The following is a 16,069-nucleotide window of genomic DNA, read 5'->3' as shown; positions in this document are numbered from 1 at the left end:
GCGACGTCCGGACATAGGAAAAAATCAAGAGCGAAGGTGTCCCCGTTTCCAATTTGAATGCTTCCGGGCTCCCGTTGTCCAAGAACGAACAAAAAAAAAAAAAAAAGGGGGGGGGCAGCGTGCTTTTTTGATGGCGTTTCAGCGTGGCCGCCGTTGAGGCAAATCCCAGGGAAAATGCAGAATTCTTCACTTTCCTACTTTCTGTGTTTGATCCAATAAACGAAACTTGAACTTCCTATGTGAATAATAGTTTAAGTTTTAAAATAATTCGGGGCTGGAGACTATAAAACATACGATAAATGCTTGCAGGAACTGGGTAGGTCTGTAGTCTAACCCAGGGGTTTCTAACCCTGGCAACTTTAAGCCTGGAGGACTTCAACTCCCAGAATTCCTCAGCCAGCTGTTGAAGTTGAAGTCCACAAGTCTTAAAGTTGGCAAGGTTGGAAAGCCCTGGTAACCAAAAAAAAAAAGGACTAGAGCAGGAGTCCCCAAACTTGGCAACTTTTAAGACTTGCTGACTTCAACTCCCAAAATTCTGGGATTTGAAGTCCACAAGTCTTAAAAAGTTGCCAAGTTTGGAGACCTCTGAATTAGAGGGTGACATAACAGTCTCCCAACATTTGAGGGCTGTCACAGAGAAGGGGAGGTCGCAAAGCACCTGACGGCAGGGCAAGAAATAATGGATGGAAACTTATCCAGAGTCTAACAGAAATATGGAGAAAATTTCCCGATAGTGAGGACTAACCAGTGGAATGGTTTGCCTCCAGAAGTGGGTGCGACGGACAGCATTTGTCTGGAATGGTATAGAATCTCTTGCTTGGACAAGAAGTTGGACTAGAACAGGGGTCTCCAACCTTGGCAACTTTTAAGACTTGTGGACTTTAACTCCCAGAATTCCTCAGCCAGCTGTTGAAGTCCACAAGTCTTAAAGTTGCCAAGGTTGGAGACCCCTGGACTAGAAGACCTCCAAGGATCCTCTCAACTCTTGTTATTCATTAGCAGTGTTTCTCGAACTTGCAACTTTAAGATGCATGGACTTCAACTCCCACAATGCCTCAGCCAAGTATGTGTTGAAGGCCACATCATCTTAAAATTGCAAGTTTGAAAAAACACTGCTTTAGCAACAGTCCTATCTAAAATTGGTTTCAGGGATATCCCATTATCTTTGCATGATGTGTGCATTTCAGGAAGGGGGAGGTGAAATATAGTAGCTGTGTAGCCCAGCAGGGTTTTACTGTTTGAATAACAGGGATCATCAGTCCCCCAGTCAGGCAGGCAGGATTGACCCAGGCAGCTTTATTGGCTGCTTACACTATGGTGCTGGGCTGAAAATGATTTATGATCACCCGGCAGCAGAGATGGTATTCAGCAGGTTCTGACCAGTCCTGGAGAACCAGTAGCAGAAATTTTGAGTAGTTCAGATAACTGGCAAATGCCACCTCTGGCTGGGGATTTTACAGTATCCTTCCCCTGCCACACCCACCAAGCCACGCCCACAGAACCGATGGTAAACAATTTTTGAATCCCACCATTATCCCGCAGGTGGTCCAAACCCGCAAAGTATTAAAAAGTTTTTAAATGAGACTGAAACTGAGATTTCCATCCAAACATGCACCTATAAAGCGGCTTCCCAACTGCAACCGGGATCAGAATAGTTAAAACGTTTCTTTGCCTTTCTTCCCTCGGTCACATTCAGTCGGGGCACCTTTTCTTGACTAGCCCATTAAAAGGCACAAGTTTTCCTGAGCTGCAGCTTTTGCCTTTTAACACAATGGCCTAATCGGCAAAGGCGTTCCCAGGCTGATTCTTTGCCACCACTCTAAAAGAGCTCTCCTCTATCACGCCGATCGCATTTAGTTGCAAAGCTTGTACGCGGGCATGCAAGCACGCTAAATTTGAAACGCCGTTGCAAAAAAGTGAATTTTGACTCCCTGTTAACCGCTTTGAGTGTCTCATTGTAGAGATTCCTTTTTAGGTGAAGAATTGAATTCTTTTTCACCATCGATCACCAGCGGATCGGGAGAAGAGCTCCGTAGCCCTTGGAGAAGGAGGCACTAGGAGATCCCGGGAGCAGGTAATCCAATTTTTCTGGAAAAACCCATCGTCTCTGTTGCCAAATTAGTTGTATGAAGGCGATCAAAAAGCCAAACTAGACTTGATGGAGCCGTCTTTTCACCCTTGCTTGTTACAACACGAAGGGGAAATGTCGTGAGAGGCGTATTTTGTGCCATTCTTCATTTTTCTATATCTGTGACAAGGCAGAGAATCGGAAGAAGCGCATCTAAATGACGAAAGAGAAAATTAGGAAGCACTTTAAAAGAAGCAACTCCGCCCCCCCCCCCCCAAATTCAAAACATCCGGGTTAGAAAGGGCGTGTGTCCAAATGTGGAAAGTTAGGTTGGTTTTGACCCAAATCGTTTTTTAATTAAAAGTTATGAATTATTTTTACTCCCGTATTTTGAAATAAGAATATATTTCAGCTTGAATATGCACGAATGACTATGGAGAACAAGCAGAGTCATCTATGGAGAATTATTAAAAATCTTGTTGGTTAACATGGATTTTACAGGCTATGCTAATATAAAGTTTGTGTATGTGTTCAGCTAGCTAAATATAACAATCATTCTATATTAGAATTGTAACAATCATTCTATATTAGCAATGCAGTTTACAGTTTTAGGTGCAAATTATCAAGAAAACATTTCTAAAACTAATGAACTAGAAGAATTGTATAATGTACCTGTAGACAACTACACCGATAGTGTAAAAGTGACAAAAGTGCACTCTCAAATAATTGTGTATGAATTCTAAAATGAGCTCCATTGCATGTCTTAAATAAATTTTCAGCAACTTGATTCTAAATGTGTTAAACTACAACTTTTGAAATTTTACTGGGCTATGCTAGCTAGAAATTACGGATGTGTAATTATGCTAGCTAGAAATTATGGATGGGTGTTATGTGTACTTGGAAAACATCAATATGAGAAAGTTGATTAAAGGATGGCTGAATGGCATTTCATTATTGCTTGTAAAATATCTGCAAACTGCAATCCCAAAAGTGTTAGAAATATTAATTTACTTTATCTCCTGCCTTTATTATTTTTTATATATAACTCAAGTTGGTGAAGAAACAAAAAAAGGCAAAATATCAGAACCCTCTGTTAACAAACTATTATTGTATTCAACTTGCAGGAAATTTACTACAGCTTATCTCTCCAATCATCCTAGCAGTTAACTCTGATTCATCCTGGATTAAATATCCAGGATTGTTTTTTAATGCCATCTCTTTTCAATTATTGTCCAGTTAAATATATTAGATTCTCCAAAGTTGATCTATATTCCCCAAAATGTCCAGTTGAAGTTGTTTTCAAGTACGATAAATCCATTCTCCAGTCCTCTTCATTTGACCAGTCAGTCAGTTAGTCTTCTGCTGTTGTAAGAAAGTGCAAGGCTGAAGGCATGCATTATGCAGCCATGCATAATCCCCTCAGGTAGTTCTAAATTTATAACATCTGTACCTCTTTTAATCTCCTTCATGGAATCTACACTTTCAAATTCAATTTCTTTTGTGAATCTAATTTAACTCCAATTATTTGCATTTGGATAGGGTTTTTTGCAAGCATTATTTTCTCAAAATGTTTAAAAAAGTTTTTAACTTGGATTTGCATATAACCAAAAGATCCTGTTGCTCTGGTGTAACTTGGCAACAGAGAAATAAATTTCTTCAGAGACAAGGAGGATATTTGTCAAAATAGAGAGGCAAGGAAACTATTTCAATCCATATTAAAAACATTTTTTAAAAAAATAATATTCAAAGTATAGTAAAGGTCCAAAATAAATGTAAATCAAGTCCAAACACTTATTACTTCAAGCCATGTTGTGTTTCTTTTATGACAAAAGATTGTCAAAAAAGATCAAAGGATAAGAACAAGAAAAAGAAAATCCAGCAGGGGTTAAAATAAATCAGCATTCAACTAGCTGGTCAACTTTTAGAGATAAGAAACTAAACAAAATAGAAACTTTAAAAAGTGTAGTTGAAACCCAGGTGTGCTTAACAGAACTGTCTGCCAAAAGGAAAAAGATGGATGACCTGGTTTTCTGCCACTCCCACTAGGAACAGTAATTTGGGGAGGAGCTCACTGATTGATTGATCTTGAAAAGGAAAACAATCTGTTTTGCTTTGTTAACTGTTTGGGAGATCATCAAAAAAGTCTAGGGCTCTGTATGAAAATCAGTATTAAAAAAACATCCTATAAAAGGCAATGGCAAACCATTGGTGCAATTACCAGGAAATCTCCATGGATGTTTCTCTGAAGTCACCAGAAATCCAGCTCAATTTAAAGGTGCTTTGACCTGTATTCTACAAATCACACTTTTAAAATATGGGTTGATGACATTAGAAGCCCTTTTCTCTAAGGAAAGTTTATCTGGACCTGGCTTTCTCCTAGACCACTTTCTAATCCCATTAATCCAATTTGTTATCAATAATTTCATCTCAGTGGCAGACATTTTGCAATACCAATAGGGCATGGGAAGAAATAATAAAACCCATCATTATACACTGTGTCATGATTCTATCTTACTTAAGCCATTTTTTGTGCATTCTGACAAAAATCTGAGCAAAAAAAACCGAGCAAAAAGAAAAATTTGGCTGCATGCCATCAATATTTTGTCTATATTCTACATGGAACAATCCATGAAAAAGGCAGTCTATTCAGTGTGGAATAATCATAGTCATTTCACAATGTTTCTCTTTAAATATAACAAAACTTTTTAAATGGATCATTGAACAGCAGAAAATATGTAAAAAAATAACTTTAAATTTTAGAACATTTCTGATTAACAAATAATTTCTGGACTGCCTTCAAAATATAGAAAATTTTAGAAGTTTTGTTGTTATTGTTGTTGAAAGCTACAAATATTTCAGGTTTTTTCCCCCCTTATCAGGTAAGAGACATGGCACTATGCTTGAAATGATGCAATATTGAAATATGTTGTTTTGATTAATAGTAATTCCCAAATTTAGATCACTGGCTCTAAAATCAGTTGCTTATCAGTCTAATTCATGCTGCCCTTCACAATGTTCATAGTGCAATGTCAGAAACCTGAATATCTGATATGCAATAGATATCATAAAGAAATCATTAACCTACAAACTGGATGCACTGGTTGTTAATATTTGGCTGTGCTTATCTTATCTTATTCAAATGGAATTCCTGGAGTTCATGCAATCTAAACAGTACACAGACTGTTCTAAAGATGTCCCACTGCCACAGCTCAGCTATTAGGGCACATGGGAACTGTATGTGGAAAAAGAAGTCTACTACTACGTGAATCCTAAAATTACAGTCTGGCCCTCAAGGGACCAAATGGCTCCCATCCCTAAGGTAAGTAAGACAGGGAAAATGCATCTTGCCATCATTTTTCGTGAGTGGTTTGCCCCAGAGAATGTGACTTGCCCCTAGTCATACAGCTGACTATGCCTAAAGCAGGACTAGAATGTAGTTTCCCAGTTTCCAGCCTGCTTTCTGGTTTTTATTGGAGTTGGAGCTGTGTATGTACTGTATATCAGTAGAAATATAATCCTAAATTACATACAGTAGTAATTAAATGCTTACTTAATTATTATATGTTAATACAGTCTTTGAGTCTTTGACTACAAATTGCTAAGCTATGCCAGTTTAAGGAAAGTAGAGGAAGAAGGTTGCAGGCAAGATAAATAAACGGGGTCAAAATTACAGAAATGTCTTTGAAAGAGCTAAAATTTACCACTAGAGTCAGATGGCAAACATTTAACTAAAACTTTACCAGATGTGGTATTCTGCTCTACTTTCTTATTCATACTCAATATTGCCATTAAGAACTGCAGGCGCTTAAAATTCACAAACTTAATTTTTTAATTTAAAAATATTAATTTTTATGAAGAGCTTTACACATTGCCATTTTTAATTTAAAAACAAAGATTATTTACAGTTATCAGTATATTTAATTGTTTAGGCATTTGATCTTTAAGATTGTTTTTTCAGTTTTCTTAATTTTTGTCTGGTCAACGGGAAGTAACATTTACCCTTTTTATGTTTCTTCTTATATCACCTTTTATTTTTGGCCTCGATTCAGTAGCCCGGCATATATTCCTTATATTCACATTTTGCTTTCCCATGCTAAATTAGAACAAAGAACATTTGTTTCCTTATAATGGCAATATATGGAAAGCTTTGGACTAGATGGGATTCTATTCCAGCTCATCAAGGATTTTCTTCTGGATACTCTCATGATATGATTGGGACTGTCTTCAGGTGATCTGCGGCTTACGGTTTAAAAAGTCAAGACAGTAGCAAAGTGTTGCACATAAAAATAGGCAAAGCTTCAATTGCATGACACCACTGCTCTTTTCACTTTTTTTTGGTTGCACCCTGTGGACACTATAACTGGCTTCAAGATATTATTTCTTATATTCTGATAACATTTGGGCCAATATACAGTACATGAGGCGAAAGATTAGCAGAGCCATGCCTATGCCAAAGACAGAGCCTGACATAATTTAATTTTAACCCTAACCCTTCCTGCTTATTTTTATATCCCATTTTGCTGCTGCTGCTTACTTAATGGGAATGATGTACCTACAGCAAGCTCTAGATCCGTGTCACAAGGGACATTGTCCTGGACTTTTAAGTGCACGAACCGAGGTGAGGCAAAAACTCTGGGAACAGTCCCCCAGATCTTTTATTGGATTTCCAGGGCACTTCTTTTTTCTTTTCTTTTCTTTTCTTTTCTTTTCTTTTCTTTTCTTTTTTGCATGCGGATCACTTTTGTTAAAACAATTGCACGCGTCGTTTTAGATCCAACATTAGAAAAGCATTATAGGTCAACGTTTACGGCGTGGTCCTCTTTCCAAGTTGCATCCAAGAAACCGAGGATTAGGAACTAGCTTCAGCTCTCGACGCGTTGGAGCCAAAGGCTGCGCTCCCACGGGCAGAAGCCCCGCTTTCCGGTGGAAATCCAACCCCAAACACAGTCTCCCAGAGCCCTCCGGTTGCTGAGCCGAGGATTGCGCTCTGACGAAACTTTGCGCCGGTCAAACCCACCCAGCGGGCCGCCCTGCACCAGTCAGAGGGAAGAATCCGCCTGTCAGCCTGCCTTGTGACCGGAAGGGCCGGGGAGCCGCCCCCGGAGGAAGAGCCAGCTGCTGGAGAGCACGGCGTTGGCAAGGGAGCTGCGGATTTCCCGGGGATCCGGCGGGGAGCGAAGGCGGTGGCGCCGGCTGGCCTGCCCTGAGCGGAGGCCTCGGCGGACGGCTTGGGAGGAGGGGCGGCAGGTTGCATCTCCACTTCCACTCCTGCGCCGGACCTGCTGTTCGCCTTCTCCTCGCTCTCGGCTCCGGCCTCTTCCCATGGCCATCGCCGGTGTAGCAGCCCCCCGCCCGGGCGCTTGACCCAGCCTGGAGGGAGGGGCTGCCTGGGCTCAGAAGCTCGGCCTGGCCAGGGTAGGTGCCTCTGGAAACGACAGGATGCGAAACGCCACGTCCCACCCATCTTCCGTGGGCGAGGAAGCAGGAAAGGACGGGATCCTGCCAAGGCTGGCTTGAGCCTGGAGGAATTAAGGAGGGTGATTTTGGAGAAGAGCTGAGGGCTTCACTTATGGTAAGGATGGAGCACTCAGTGGAGACCCGAGGAGCCGAGATAGGTAGCTCTCCTTCAGGTGTAAGATGAGAGTTGGCAGGTGGTCTCTTCCGCTACATCCCCTCCAATGGATACAATAAAACTGAAGTGGCAGCCGGTGCAAGACTTATTGGTCCGTTTTTTGAGGGAGAAAGAATTGTACCCACCAAAGACTGGCTGTTGCTCTTGAAAATGACAATAATTTGGGATGATTGATTTATTTGTATGTTCATGTATATTCTGACTTTCCTGCAGAAGCTCAAAGGGATATTTGTAGAGGTCCCACCTCCAATCCCCACCCCCAATGATCCTATGAGTTGGGTAGGTCTGGGAGAAGATGTCTGATCTAAAGTCCTCCGTGAGCTTTGGCTTAAGGTGGACTGAATCCCATTTCTAGTCCAGCATCTTAACCCTTGCATTCAAGCTGCTTACAGAAGGATCCAGAATCTTACATCACATCTGATGTTTTCCAGATGTGTTTGATTATAGCAGTGGAAGTTAAGAGCATGCAAGGCCAGCAGACATCAGTTGAGGAAAAAAATGCTTTAAAAACAGGAATTATTGAACATTTATTGAAGCAGTGCCATTTTAAAGGCATGGTGGAATCCTTACGGAAGATACTGTACTTTTATTGCGATTATCAAGATTTCTGAATATATAGCCTTATATTTCCTAATTCAACTACATTAGGATGCTTGCTTTAAAGCTTTAGGGCTCCATATGGTTCCACAGTCACTTCTATTTTGTGCATTACAGCAAATCAGTTACTTATAGACTTATTAATATTTAAGTACATGCAGATTATAAATGCATTTTACATTTTTAGTTATTCTTACAACATAAGAATACTCTTCTTAAAATAGAGTAGTATTCGTCCTATGTACATGAGGCTGAGAATGAAAGAGTTTCGTCTGTAGATATAATGAAATTATGTATTTTTAATCATAGTCTTAATTGTAATTTCTCATACTTTGCTTATTTACATTTGTGTTAGTAAATAAAGATTGAAGAAAAACAATTAAAAAAATAGGTACAATCATTCAAAATCATGTTAATCCTTAATCAAATATGATTTAGAATTTGATGGATTTTTAAAGATCCAAATATAGTACAAACTTACAAATTTTGTTTAAACAATTAGAATGTTGGTTTCATCTAAATACGAAGAAAAGTGGGTCAGAGTGTGTTGCATTCTGCACCTGCAAAATGTAATGGAAATTGGATGATACCATGTTCTGTAAAATCTGTTCTAAAAGCAAAATAGCTAAACCTACAAGCTGTTAAGACTGTTCAGCCAGTGGTCTTTTTGTTGCAGTGTCTACAACTGCAGACACCAATGTGAAGAGGGACTAGCCTGTCCAATATGATGAGGATTACTTTTAAATAAGCATACTTAGATTGCACTGTTTATAAATAATACAATATTACCAAGAATATATTCTATCTGAAAACTGGCAACTTAAATTCTGCAGAATTTATCAACCATGAAAAGAGCATATCTGAAGAGGACTGAGTTGGGGAAGGATAACCTGTCTGGCACAGTGGCCTATAGCATGATTCCAAAAATTAAATAGCAGCATTTTTTTTAGGTCAAGGGTCTTCAAACTTGGCAAGCTTAAGACTTGTGGACTTCAACTCCCAGAATTCCTGAGCTAACATGACTGGAGGAGGAATTCTGGGAGTCGAAGTCCACAAGTCTTAAACTTGCCAAGTTTGAAGAACCCTGTTTTAGGTAACTGTGAGGCACAGATGTGTTGAGACTAGTGCTAGATGATATTGGCATACCGTGCTGAGCTACTTGTTGCGATTAGATATGAGTTCCGGCAATTCTCATGATAATTTCTTGAGGATTTTAGAAGATGGAAGTATGCTCCAAAGTCTTGGGTGCTAAGCAGTCATGAAACTAACATCTGTCTTATTCTTTTGAGGGATCTCTGTTCTAGAGCAGTGTTTATTTATGTACGTATTTATTTACATTTACAGGTTCAATTTCTATGGCTGTCCAAGCTGCAGATGCAAGAGTTCAATTATATTAAAATAGCTATCTTCAGACATTTACTCCTCAGCTGTGAAAATTGTCAATTTCATACCATTAAAGTTTTAAATAAAGGGGAAGCCTGGCATTTTGAATGATGAAAAGACAATGTAGCTTTCAATCCAGAAGTCCAGAAATCCAGTTTCTTTTTATTTATTAGTTTAGTAGGCCATCTTCTGGAAAGCACAATGAGTGTCAAGGCCTTCAAGCTTGTTCCCACAGTTGAGTGGGAGATGCTGATAGATGACAGATCTCGTATCCATATTGAATGTGTGGAGTGCTGTGGACGAAATCTTTACATTGGAACAAATGAGGGTTCTATTTGCCATTTTCTCTTGGAGGAGAAAAATTCCCCTTCTGAAAAAACACCTTTTTCTATTTCCAAGCAGCTGCATAAGTACCTCAGTTGCCGGAAGGCTGTGGGAGAGCTGAAAGCAGCTTCTGCGCTTAACAGGCTTCTGGTGCTCTGTGACAATACCATCACTTTAATGAACATGATCAACTTGGAACCCATCTCCACTGGGGCCAGAATCAAAGGAGCCCTGATGTTCACATTGAATGAGAACCCTGTCAATGGGGATCCATTCTGTGTGGAAGTGTGTATTGTTTCAGTGAAACGGAGGACCATCCAAATATATTTGGTCTATGAGGACAAAGTACAGATTTTGAAAGAATGTTGCACGCGAGAGCAACCTTGTGCTGTAGCGGTGGATGGCTATTACTTATGCCTTGCTCTCGCTAACCAATATATTATACTGAACTACAATACCGGAGCTTCCCAGGAGCTCTTTCCTTACACTGGTGAACAGAAGCGGCCAATTGTGAAAAGGATAGGCAGGGAAGAGTTCCTGTTGGCTGCACCTGGGGGATTAGGTAAGCTTCAACTCATAATTGGGGAACTTTTGCTCTACCTTTTCTTAACCCTTCTTCCTCCTGCATAATAATTTCACAAGATTTCTGCAGAAATAATATTGCAAAATCAAAATTCATGAAATGTTGATGAATGCTAAACTGGATTGTTGCCTTCTCATTAAAGATATCCAGAGAGTTAGTTGTGAATGTCTGTTCATTTAGAAAAATACCTCCTCTCCTTATGGAATTAGTAACCTGTGGAGGATTTTATTAGTGTCCATTCCACATTTCTGTGACAATTACACCTCTCTGACTTCTAACAATAGGAGCAATCCAAAAAAGAAATGGATTAAAGTATTAAATAAAGTAGTTAGTTCTAAACTGTAATTGATTATATTCTGAATCTAAAATCCTTAACATTCTGCAAAAGAATCAAGCTAGCAATAGTAAAATGAAATAAAAATTTTAAAAAGCAAATATGAGCTTTGTTAAATATAATTTAAAAACTGTCACTAAATGTTTTTAATTTTCTTTTCATAGAACAGTAGCATTTCTACTATGGGTATTAATTTAAAAATAGAATTTTGGCTTCAAAAGTCTTTTCTTGATTTGATTGAATTTTCCGAAGGGTAATCAGTTCCATTTTTATGAAACTGCTTCATAAATGGAATAAGAATTCTTGGGATGAATTTCTTATTTAAGTATTCAAACACTTGTGTATTATGAAAACATGAAATATGTGATCTAACATATTTATTAACCAGATGAATAGCTTATATGTTATAAAGAGGAAAATATGCAACTGTCCTCTTCTTTGATAAATGGGACTGTCTGGATTTTATCAATAGCGATTGCCTGTTTTTTATATGATGGAAGAAGTCCTGTGTTAACTGTGATTGCTAAATAGTTCCTCTGAAAAGTAAGTACTAAGTGAACTCCATGGCACTTATTTCTGAACAAAAACAGCCATTTAAGTGACAAAATAATGCTGACAGTAAGAACTGTGATTAAAAAATCTTTTTGGCAGTGAAATGAACTGCTTCAAGAGGATGTAAGCAGATCTTCATTGCTAGTAGCTGAGTTGGGTGGCCATTTGCCAGGGATAATATAATTATTTCATTGAGCAGGGATGAGCAAGTAATAACTAAGATCCTTCCAACTCTGCGTTTCAAAGTGAAATTTAATTCTAGCAATAAGAGTTAAGGACAACCAAAGCATGGAGAAATTGATTGAACTGTGGCAAAAAAGTCTCTGTATTGTGATCTTGCATTAAATGTAGAAATGTATAGAGGCAGCCATACTTTAAGGAAAACCAATAGCCCTGCTATCAAGGAAAGAAGGTAATTTTGAAGATTGCGTCAGGGTGCAAATAGTTAGTATGCCACAATTCTGTAGCCTAAAATTATAGAACAGAATAGGAACATCTGATGCACTTTTTCAGATGGCAGAATATATTTGAGACATGCTTGGAAATTATCACGGCGCTCCATGCCTTTTTTGCAGCAGGTATACCTTTATACAAACAGCAGCTTGGAATTCAGGGTGATTGTCAGTTGCCTGAGAAAGTTCTAATTTCTTCTCTTTATACATTGGCAGGTATGTTTGCAACTGTGGATGGAATTTCCCAGCGGGCTCCTGTTCGCTGGTCAGAAAAGGTGATTGGGGCTGCCCTCTATTTCCCGTACGTAATTGCTCTAGATGAAGAATTCATTACTGTGCATAGTATGCTGGACCAGCAGCAGAAGCAAACCTTGCCCTTTAAGGATGGGCATATCCTACAAGATTTTGAAGGTACGTAAGAGGGAGAGAGAGTCACTCTGGTCTAGTGATTGAAGTGTTGGTTTAAACCAGGGGTGTCCAACCTTGATAACATTAAGCCTGGAGGACTTCAACAAAGCTGGCTGGGGAATTCTGGGAGTTGAAGTCCTCCAGGCTTAACGTTACCAAGGTTGGACACCCCTGGTTTAAAAGGTGGGAGACTGTGGAGTTTTATCCTGCCTTGGGCACAATAACTGCTCAGAGTTGCTTGATAGTGAAATGGGTGGCACATAAATTTAATAAACAACCAACCAATCAGCTGGTTGACTGGCCCAGTTCTTTCTCTCAGGCCTAGGAATGTAGTAAATCATGGCAAGTCACTTCCAAAAATGTTGCAGAAAACTGCAGGGACTTGTCTCTAGAAGTCAAAACTGTTTGATTGAGAGAACCCATAATCTGCTTTTTATTTCTTTTGTATTGATCGGTTTGTTGTGTAAGACACTAAACAGTCTCACAAGTCCTTTTTGCTAGCTGCTGCATGAAGCTTCTGTTCATGTTGGCAATCATATATAAATAACAGGAAAACCTCAGCAAATCTGGACTGTTGTAAACTGGGGTTTCATTTCCTCATCCAAATGGATGAAAGGAAAATCAATTGTGAAAGATCAGCAAACATCCATGACCCACAAAGACCTTTTGAATAACTTATATCACTTGTATCTTGGATCACTATTTCTCCCTTGAAATAGTGAAAGAGGGTTATTCAGCCCTAGTAGAAATTATAATTTTACAATTTGCATTACTATTTGAGAAAAATGGCTATGCTTGTATATGTTCCTACTGTATAGCATTGGAAATATTTATTTTCCCTTTATAAGAGTATACGTATTCTCTCTCTCATGCTTTGCTTTGTAAATTGGACATTTTGTTTTGTTTTTAAAATTAGGGAAAGTAATTGTAGCTACTACCAAAGGAGTATACTTCTTGGTCCCGCTGCCTCTGGAAAAACAAATTCAAGACCTTTTGGGTAGCCGAAGAGTTGAAGAAGCATTGGTGTTAGCAAAGGGAGCCGAAAGGAATATTCCAAAGGAGAAATTTCAGGTTTGCCTCTGATTTTAAAACGTCTCTGACTGTCCTCAGACGATTATGAAGTTAAAAATGTACTTCTGTGTATTTGTTAATGTATTATGTCTTCAAGAGATAGATCTAGGTAAGGACGTACAAAATGTTTTGAATTTGAATCTTTTGTTTCAAGCAAGAATATTACTTTGCTTTGAATATGAAATGGGATACTTCCAGTATGTACTTCCAAGCATGCTTTTTTGAGTTCAGAAAGTTCTGTTACAAGTTCAAAAGGTTTTTTTTAAATATTATAAAAATGTTTTATGCGTGAAGTAGTCTCTTTGCTCCTTGAAGTAAACTATTTTATGCTTGTGTGCTAAATGTTATGAACATTTAAATCAGGGGTGTCCAACCTTGGCAACTTTAAGACTTGTGGACTTCAACTCCCAGAATTCCTCAGCCAGTTGCTGGCTGAGGAATTCTGGGAGTTGAAGTCCACAAGTCTTAAAGTTGCCAAGGTTGGACACCCCTGATTTAAATGGTTCAAATTTGAAATATTTTGCACAGTGGTAATCTTGGGAGTGCACTTGTGTGAATTCCACAGCTCTGTGGTTAAATTAGCTGTGTCAGGAGTGATGAACTACCCTTACGTATTGTAATTGTAATGAACGTTTTAACAAATGTTAAAAAAAAAAAATCTTGAAACATCTTTTGGCTTCCCTTACCCTTATCTAAATGTTTTTACCTGAAGACAACTTACTGACTTCATCAAGTCTTGTTTACCAATGCAATGTATTCATTTAACAAACTTACAAAAATTCAGGTATTTATCAAAGATAGTTCACATATTTGAAGCATGGTACACGCTGTTTTTGATATCCAACTGGTTTTCCTGTATTGGTAAAGGCCTCCAATTGCTTTGCCTTCCAGTATGTGATTTTTATCATGCTCCTTTGTCTTGAGCACAATCAAGGAATGGGATCTCTGCTTAAAAGCTCGCACACTCAAAGATGCAAAAAGAGAAATGGCTGGAAATTGGAGGCAAGCAAACTTGGAGAACCAGTTATTCCTGAAATTCTTCTGATAACCAGCCTGAATTAAAGGAATTGAAGTGCCCAATGGAGTTAATAGCTCAGTAGAACTAATAAAATCATCCTGTGGGTCTGCAGTACTAAATATAATGTAGTTGCTACTGTAGTTAATGTAGTTGCTACTATGATTACTAAGAAATTGCTTTTTAATTAGCATTCAATTTGATAGTGCATGTGGTTAGACAATTATAGCAATTATAGTAATAAAAAAGGCAAAATATACATTAGAATCTATTCAACAGAGAAATGAAGGTAGTCCTCGATTTACTATCACAATGGAGCCCAAAAGTTCTGTTGTTAAGTGAGACATTTGTTTAGTGAGTTTTGCCCCATTTTGCGACCTTTCTTGCCACAGTTCTTAAGTGAATCACTGCAGTTGATAAGTTAATAATCCGGTTGTTAAGTGACTGGTTTCCTCATTGACTTGGCTTGTCTGAAGGTCACAAAAAATGATTACATGACCCCAAGACACTGCAACCATCATAAATGTGAGCCAGTTGCCAAGCATCTGAATTTTGATCACATGATCATGGAGATGCTGCAAAGTTCATAACTGTGAAAAATGGACATAAGCAGAGGTGGTATTCATCCGGTTCTGACCACTTCTGGAGAACTGGTAGCGGAAATTTTTAGTAGTTTGGAGAACCAGTACTGGAAATTTTGAGTAGTTCGGAATACCACTTCTATTCTCTGCCTCCTGATCAGCTGGGTCTTCTTTTGTTGCCCTGCACAGGAGAATGGAGATGGAAAGCAGGTTAGTGGGGTGGGAAGACAATGGGGATTTTATAGTATCCTTCCCCTGGAGTGGGGTGGGAATGGAGATTTTGTAGTGTCCTTTCCCTGCCACGCCCACCAAGTCACGCCCATAGAACAGGTAGTAAAAAAATATGAATCCCACCACTGGACATAAGTCAGTTTTTTCAGTGCCATTGTAACTTTGAACAATCACTAAATGAAATGTTGTAAGTTGAGGACTACCTCTAATGATATTAGTCATTTTAATTTAAGTCTTGATACACCCATTCCAGTTTTGTGGCTGTAATCTTGGCGTGTCTCAGTAAACACACATATCTTCTTCCAGAAACGGGCAGCCTGGGTTTTGAATGTGTAACAGTGTTCAGTTACAATAGTTTGATTGCCTTTATATTTGGTAGAGGGTATCTGGGCTATGAATTGATTGGTTTGTAGGATTAATCAAGTTTGTGCTTGCACCAGTGAAAGGACTAAATAATTGAAAATGGTTCATTATTGTATGGCTGTAAATATATAATTAGAACACTTTAAAATATTGGGTCTTAATTCAGATGTTTTGTTTCTATTCCCATTAATAAAGATGGCTGGTGATGTAAATTGATTAAATTAATAACGTGTGCTTCCGAGTGCCTAAAACTTTTGGCAAGCATTTCATGGAAGGAAGAGTATACATCCCAGATCTTAAAATTGCAAACGGACATTTTTTGCAGCATGTACATATGAAACTATATGAATTTTTCCAAGATGTGTTCATTCTCCAAGACAGTGTTTCTCAACCAAGGCATCTTTAAGAAGTGTGGATTTTTACTCCCAGAATTCTTCAGCTAGCAAGTTGGCTGGGGAATTCTGGGATCTGAAAT

General features: G+C 38.7%; 1 protein-coding gene and 1 long non-coding RNA gene across 3 annotated transcripts in view; one reads left to right on the top strand and one right to left on the bottom strand.

Annotated features, from left to right (window-relative positions):
- Nucleotides 1–5,201: 5,201 nt before the first annotated feature.
- TGFBRAP1 (transforming growth factor beta receptor associated protein 1) overlaps nucleotides 5,202–16,069 on the top strand; it is a 23,702-nt gene continuing 12,834 nt past the window's right edge. The window contains exons 1-4 of one of the 2 annotated variants that reach the window (XM_087967192.1): nucleotides 5,202–5,387; nucleotides 9,642–10,566; nucleotides 12,142–12,336; nucleotides 13,250–13,404. In XM_087967192.1, coding sequence (XP_087823318.1) covers nucleotides 9,882–10,566; nucleotides 12,142–12,336; nucleotides 13,250–13,404 — 1,035 coding nt within the window. In that variant the 5' untranslated portion in view covers nucleotides 5,202–5,387; nucleotides 9,642–9,881. Of the gene's footprint in view, nucleotides 5,388–6,417; nucleotides 7,641–9,641; nucleotides 10,567–12,141; nucleotides 12,337–13,249; nucleotides 13,405–16,069 lie in introns of those variants that run through there. The other variant, XM_026666767.2, reaches the window with a different exon arrangement.
- Nucleotides 14,147–16,069, bottom strand: part of LOC148130556 (uncharacterized) — a 25,581-nt gene continuing 23,658 nt past the window's right edge. Inside the window, exon 3 of the long non-coding RNA XR_015749884.1 lies at nucleotides 14,147–15,181. This is a non-coding gene — a long non-coding RNA (uncharacterized LOC148130556). The remainder of the gene's footprint in view (nucleotides 15,182–16,069) is intronic.

This window comes from Notechis scutatus, chromosome 5, assembly GCF_049901735.1.
Source record: "Notechis scutatus isolate UNSWTSFEM ecotype Mainland chromosome 5, rNotScu1.2, whole genome shotgun sequence".
NCBI lineage: Eukaryota > Metazoa > Chordata > Lepidosauria > Squamata > Elapidae > Notechis > Notechis scutatus.
This window is presented reverse-complemented; position numbering and strand designations above follow the sequence as displayed.